The 7,443-nt window shown below is 36.5% G+C and overlaps 1 protein-coding gene across 1 annotated transcript in view; it reads left to right on the plus strand.

The window, feature by feature from the left end:
- The window catches only part of SDHAF3 (succinate dehydrogenase complex assembly factor 3), a 28,815-nt gene extending 21,808 nt beyond the window's left edge, over positions 1-7,007 (plus strand). The window contains exon 2 of the mRNA XM_066564192.1: positions 6,225-7,007. Coding sequence (XP_066420289.1) covers positions 6,225-6,428 — 204 coding nt within the window. The 3' untranslated portion in view covers positions 6,429-7,007. The remainder of the gene's footprint in view (positions 1-6,224) is intronic.
- Positions 7,008-7,443: the final 436 nt, after the last annotated feature.

The following is a 7,443-nucleotide window of genomic DNA, read 5'->3' on the forward strand; positions in this document are numbered from 1 at the left end:
AGCAGTCCATTTTATACCTTCCTGATCAAATAATAATTCTTCATGCTGATTACTAAGTATTACATAATTAAATTCCCTGTCTCCATTTTAGCTGAAGATTTTTTCATCCTTTGCTCCTAAACTGCAAACAAGCAAGCAACTGAAAAAAAAACCCAAAAAAAACAACTAAACTCCTTATGGTAACAGTTGTGTGTACAGTATGTGCATCATTGTGTGAATGTGGTCAGTTCCCTGAAATTGGTTGATACACACACTAGCATCCTTTTTGAATATCCTGGGAAAACCTGATGTTGTTAAAGTTCTCATGGCTTTTCCTTTCAGATTAACTTTTAGTAAACTTTGATGTTTTCTTGTTCCTGTTCTTTATGATGCAGAGATGTTGTCCTGGAGAAATCTGTTTTACCTCTGTGCATTGTAAGACATTGTCTTTCATCCCCAGAAATGAAATTATGCATAATTCCAAGTTAGTTCTAAAGATAAAGAGGAAGTACAGTTTTTTTCTCTCACGTGTTTCACTTCAGGATGTTGCCAAGTCTGATATCAGCAGCATTAGGAAAAGATAAAACAAACTTCAGGGGAGGGATTGCAGAGTCATTCAAGGAGAAATGGTATTTTTGTTGCCTTTTGTAATTAAAAAAGCACAAAACAAAATGACTAATGAACATTTTTCTTTTAGCATAAGCAAGGAAGTTGATCAGATAGTCATCTACAGCCAGAGACAGAGACATGTAGTAGCTTTCTCAGTGATGAGAACCACATCTCTGGAGGACGGTGTATCCACTCATCACAGTGTGTTTAAGACAGAAGTTTCTCTCTCCAGTGCCCAGCACAAAGGCAAGCTACATCTCTAGCTTCACTTTAGGCATATGATATTTAGGTGTAGGCAGTCCCATTGCAAGTGCATGACATGGCTTGAAATGATCTCTGCAAATCTTCCCATCTAATAATGGACTGAAATACAAAATAGCTTATCCAAGCTGCTCTTTACACAACTTGTTTTAGAGCTTCTCATGAATAACAGGATCTTGTTGCTATTTCTTTCCTGTATATGCTTGGTGTGTCATTACACATATGGTGGATGCTCAGGTGATTCAAATGCCACAAGAAAAAGTTGCCTTTTCACCTTCTGTCAAGACTTGCAGTAGGAGCTGGACATGTTTATTCCCTAGAGGTCCTCTGCTGTGCTAGGTACCTCGGAGTGAAACTCTTGATTCTTCATTCTGTTGCCCTTTCCCCAGCAATTACTGTTTTAATTATTCACATAAGAAACTCTTCTAATGCTGCCATATGTCATTACTTGGTATCATTCAAATACCATTTGATAGGTATTTTCAAAAGCGGGGAGAAGGTTTACTCAGAACTCTTTGTAGTATATTGATTTTTCTTTTTTTCACTTGTTAATGCTGTGACCTTTACAAAACCAAAAGTGATTTATAGTTTAAATTTTGAAATGGATAATAACATTGCTCCTGTTAGAGGATGTGGGACTTTACATAGGTTTTTATTCACATCGATTAATTACTTTGGCAGTAATTGTATTTTATGCAATTTTTAAAATGTTTAGGGCTATTTTAATGGTCTTATCTCGTGGAATATAGATTGTTATGGGTTAATGTGTTTGTGAGTGTGTGAAAATGTTCACTGTAGTGGTGTATTAAGCTGAACTTAAATGTGGTAGAATTTTCCTGGGTTTATTACTGCATTTCTAACTATACCTACAGCTTCAGGTAAAATGTATGAAGAAGATACTCTGGATTTTCATGGGGTGTAGCGCCCATTAAAAAACACCTTCTGTAATACTGTATCTTTTTCTGATTCTCAGTTTAACATCAAAACAGCTTTGCAGTAAAAAATATAGTAAATAATTTGCAGAATTCTATCTGAATGAATATGAAATGATTAATTCAACATATCTCTGCACAACAATAAGAACAAGGCGCTCCTTGCTGTGCTGTTCATTCACAGCTGTTTCTTCATGCTGCCACCCTTCGCAGCATGTGTTTGATTTTGCTCTGAGTAGCAGCAGAAACACTTGAAATGCTGCAATTTGAAATTAGCTTCCAGGGAGTGATGACAGTGCCTTGTCAGGCCATGCTTTTTTCTTTTTTTTATGTCACCCTGAATAAAATAAATTTAAAATAAATTGATAGCATTTTTCTAGTGCCTGACCGTGCCCTGCTGAACACATCTCAGAGTAGCATTTTCTGATCTGGCCACAGTAATGTTTTTTATCAGTGCTGTCATTTGGCTGCAAGTGGAGATAGTCTTTTTGAATGGATGAATACTTCAGCTTTATACTTCAACTGCTTAAAGGAAATAAAATTTTTAGAACTTTTTAAAAGAGAAAATCTGACTAGAAAGTGAATTGTACAGGTAGTTACTATGAACAGACATATCTTATGGAGATTTTTTGGAGCAGTTGTCTTAAAATGCAGCATTGTACATGTTTAGGAGGATGCCAGAGAAAATAAAAATTATGATTATTGTTCTTTTCAGTGAAAATGAACTAATGGGCTCTTAATTCATTTAATTTTATGATTAAATAATAAATGCTTATCAGCACTTTATAGTAGCATATGAGATAAATGTGCGTCATTGTGGACTAGATCTGGTATGAGTCTGTATATCTGGCAGTCAGGGAAGTGGGGCTTTTGGTTGTGGGATTTTTGCTTTTATTTTTCTATTTAATCCTTTCTCAACTTGGAAGACAAGAAAGCTGATGCTCTTCCTAGTGTGTGGTATTTTAAACCTCAAATGTCACCCATGCCCTTGCCCTTTAATGAATTTGTGCATTCTATGAATGCCCATGAGTCAGAGAGCAGAGGGGAACTCTGTATTTGCTTCAGTTAGTGAATTTAAATAAAAAACCCCTATTATAGCAAACACTCACCTTCTGGTTTTTTGTATAAATAATTTAGAGGTTCAAGCATTTACTCATATAGGGTTTTAAGAGAGCCTGATGCTTGGGTTCAGCATGCATACTGTAGATGCCAGTGATCTGAGGCAGAACCATGACCTGTGTGTGAGGAGTGCATCAGACCTTCCAGGGGAGGCATCTGCCTCCACACTGCCCATACGAGGGTTTTGGGGTGTCCCTGTGGTGGCACACACTGATGGCAGTGCTGTGACATGGCCAGTCTGCACCTTGGACTGTTACCTTGGGCTTCCTTGAAGGTGAGGAGGGTGCCTGTGATATGGATGGGCAGCAGGCTGGGATTTAATATGGAAGAAATCAGCCATCTTCTGATGGTAAATGGTCAGGAGAGGTGATTGTAACTTGAACTTGATTCTGGTCCTCTGTTTCTAGTGGCAGTCACATTCAAGGGGGAAAGGCTTTTGCCATTCAGCAAGTGGTTTGGGTTTTGCTTGCTTTTTTCATGTCAAAGCACAGAAAGTTTACAGCTGGAACAGGCAGAGGATCATTGTAGTAAGAACTCCTTCCAAAGAAATAACTAACCAACCTGAAAACCACCAGGGAGGAGGGCTCCTGTGTCCCCCTGCCATCCTTGTGTATGTTGAGCCTGGCTCTGTGAGGGTGCAGGATTACTTGTGTTCCATTTTGTGTCTTCTGTCTCTGTGTTTGTGAGCACAGTGTGATCCATAATTGAAATAAGATGCCCTTGAAAAATCTGCTAAGGATTTGTGTCATGATTGATGACAAAGGAGTTTTGTTATATTTGAATGATGCAGTTAAATACAACATCAAATAAAAGGCAGAAGTGAAGTAATTTTCCTTGTTTGAGGAAGCTAAGCAAGAGTTGGTTTCAGTTCTGCTGGTGGAAAATAGTTAAATTCTGTATTTATTAAGTTCTAATGAAAACTAGACCTTACATGACCATACTGCTCCTATTACCTGAGAGGGACTGTGATCATTGTATTTTATGATGAAAGTTATATTATTGAAAGAGCAAATGTTAGCTTCTCCCCTTTTTATTTTTTCATTATGCTTTTAAACCTGTTACAAAACCTTGGAGTTCAGCACATTAAGTTCATGTGCTGTTAGGAAAATGGCACATTTTCTAGATAGAAGCTGAATATTAAATTATTATGTACCATCAAATCATGCAGTACCTCTCCACAAATCACTGATCACATAATAATAGTATTAATTTCTGAGGGAACAGTAATGTATTAAACAGTTAAATATTCCAGGCTTTGTTCCTTATCTGGTAACACCGGGAGAAAAAATGAGATATGCCACTATTTCATCTTATTTTCAGCACTTTTATAAAGGCTAAAGCATATTTTATTTGATGCATCACTACTTTTGGTAAAATGAGGTGAGAAAGCTCCACTTTCTCTTAGGAGTCAACCAGAGCCCAGCATGTTTCCACTGTCCAGTATTGAATTTCTGTTCACCTTGCAGATCAATGTGAAACTGCAGCCACTGAGGCTTTCTGGTATGTACAAAACATTTGTTCAGCTAGAAAATGAGTGGGGGAAAAGAGCCAGATGGGAGCCCACTGGAGTGCTGTGAAGCAGAACACCTGGTGTGAGGAGCAGGGCATGTGCAGTCCATGACCATGTGTCTGGGTGCAGGGCACCTGTGGGAGTGGGTGCTGCAGCTTTGTTGGGGACCGCCACTACCAAGATCTGGGTTCTGAAATGTTGGTGCACTGTGAGATGAGGTGCTGTGGTGTTAGATTAAAAAAAATTGCAGACTGTTTGCCCGTAATTAATTTGATATTTTTGGAAAACAGTCAACAGTTTGTAAAATTGTAACTGTTTCTTAAATGGACTTGAGTTATTTCCAGGTACCAGAGGTCATGCCTGCAGCAATAGCTGCAGGCTGCTCTCAGGTGGATGTTATTAGCAGTGGGGAGGACTTTCCTCCCTCGGTGGAACCTGCACTGGTGGGACATTGTATGGAAGGATTCTTGAGGTTTGTGTGTTCAGTCAGATCTCTTGAGAAGATGTGAAGAGTTTTGCATTGCTTGCTTTCAGTATTGTGTCTGAATTATATGCTGTGAATGTTGTTGTTGGTATAGTGAAAGTAGTGTGAGGTTTGTTTGTTTGTTTGTTTGTGTGGGGTTTTTGGTTGTTGTTTTGGTATTTTTTATGTGGGTTTGTTAGTTTTTGTTGGTGTGGTTTTGGTTGTTTTGTTTTTCCTAGTCCAGAGTCAGTACTGACTGGATTGTTCTGTGCAGAAATACAAACATAGAATAAAGTAGAATGAGGTGGAATGGTTGATGTGTGTTACTGGTCTGCTGGGTAGCTTCAGAGATCACATTTGTCCATCTGCCTTGACAAGAAGTTCTGTAATTTGCAAAGTTGAAGAATTAACCCATTACAATTTTTTATCTTATCATTACAATGTGATTGTTCAATCATTGGGAAAAAGCCTATTTAGTTTGTTTTAAACCCTACAGCAGCTCTACCCTGAGGTAATACCACTGAGGTGTAGGTTTACCATGGAAATTAACTATAGTGTTACTGTTTCTGAATGCCTGTTTAATTTAAAAGCAGGAGAGGTGATGTTGGGAACAACCTTGAACAATCAGTTTGATTCAGTCTCTGTACTAATAATAATTTACTTTTGTTTGCCCCAGCTTGTTTTAGCTGTCAGTTTTCTTTAAATAGCCATGAGTTAAGCTTTGCAACAGGGGTAAGATCCTGCTGACTTCAGTGAGGCTTGACACGGTCCATTAACAATCTAATGTATTTATGTTAGTAAATGGTGTAATTTTGAAATTTATCACAGGCTCATGAATATCTTTATTTCTTCTCGCCCACTTCTCTGGAATTGTTAGACATACAGTTCAAGTAGTGGCTTTAGTTACTTTGCTGGTAATTGGATTAACAATTCAGTATGTCGTGCCAAGGTTTCTTTCAGCTGAAAATTGGGAATAATGCTTTTCTGGATGTATCAGTTTATGAAGTGTATCCTATTGATATCCTGCTATATAGGAAATATTATTTTATTATTTATATCAGATCTATAATTAAATTTCGTTTTGTTTTCAATAGTAGTATATGATAGGGCATTAATCTGTAAATATATGCATTTTAAACTAGCTACATAAAACTACTTTAGATACTAGAAATGCTTGAATAAGTTATCTTTCTTATAAAAAGTGTTAATTTTTTTAGTCACTTGTTGTCGATTAATAGACTGTTGTAGGAGATTGTGTAAGAGTATGTTATTACCATATAATGCTATTAAAAAAGTTGACCTGAATCTTGCTTTTTTCAGTTTTGTGACCTTTATATTTCTTTCTCATTAGAACTATGCAGCGATGATCCAGCAACAAATTAATGAGGACAAACAAAACTTGAGAGAAAAGGCTGTATATGGAATTCCACTCACAGAAGAAAAACTTAATGACTTCCGTGATGAACAGATTGGGCAGCTGAAGGAACTGATGGACGAGGCTACCAAACCTCATAAAAAAATCCCTATTTCTAAAGACTCAGAATACAAAACCTAAAAGATTTTAAAAAATATTTTAATGCATATTGGAAGCATTTTGAAACTGCTTTTTCCAGTTGTACTTGAATGTGGTTTCCGTGAGATAATGGATGCTGCTGATGCTATAACTTGTCTGAAGTGGATGTGTTTGGCTTTCTGTGCAAGAACAAATGGAAAAATGGAATAATCACACTTTTATGTTAATTGCATTATTTTTTCTCCTTTTTGTTTTTTCCTTCTTAATGGATGTTGAAGACTGAAAGAATTTGGGGAAAGTAAATTGACGTTTTTAAAATATGGAGTTGTAGTTTTGGGGTTGTTTTGTAATCTTGGCACCTACAGGGCAAAACATCTTTCTGTTTGCTTATCATCCTCTTCCTTAATGGAAAAGATGCTATTAGCATTTATTTTCTGGTGAAGATTCAGTAGACAAAGGAATGGTACTAGAGTGGGTTTGTTTTCATGGAAAGAAATGAGCAGTATTAGAAAAGCATACTGCTGATGAAATTGGAAGTTGATTTTTGTCTTGAGCTTTATTGTGAAATGGACTTTAAAATAAAAGATGTAGCTCATTATTAAATTAATCTTGAATCACTCATGCAGAAAATTCTGTGTTTTTTTCAAAGCTAAATTCAGATTATTGTTAGTATCTAAAATTTTTAAAAACCTTTTATGCATGGGTTGTGCTGTAGTTTGAATTGAAAGGTTCTTTAAAAACTTGGGATCCCATATTATGCAATATTTTGTACAGACCAGAATTTGTAAATGGCTTGATCACAGAAATTATCCTGTTGATAATACTGTATGACCAACATTAGTAATTTATTTCTAATAGGTTAGGTCTTCAGTAAGACAATGTGTGCAACACTTGTTGTAATTCATACTGTTGGAACTAAAGAAAACAGGGGGTTTTATCTGTTAAGAAAAACACATACATTTCTGTGCAAAAGACAGCTTTAATTTCATCTTCCAAACCTAGTTTTATATTATTAGTTTTGTTCTATTTCTGGACCCTTCTCTGTCTGCTACTCACA

Source organism: Molothrus aeneus, chromosome 1 (assembly GCF_037042795.1).
Source record: "Molothrus aeneus isolate 106 chromosome 1, BPBGC_Maene_1.0, whole genome shotgun sequence".
In the NCBI taxonomy this organism is placed as follows: domain Eukaryota; kingdom Metazoa; phylum Chordata; class Aves; order Passeriformes; family Icteridae; genus Molothrus; species Molothrus aeneus.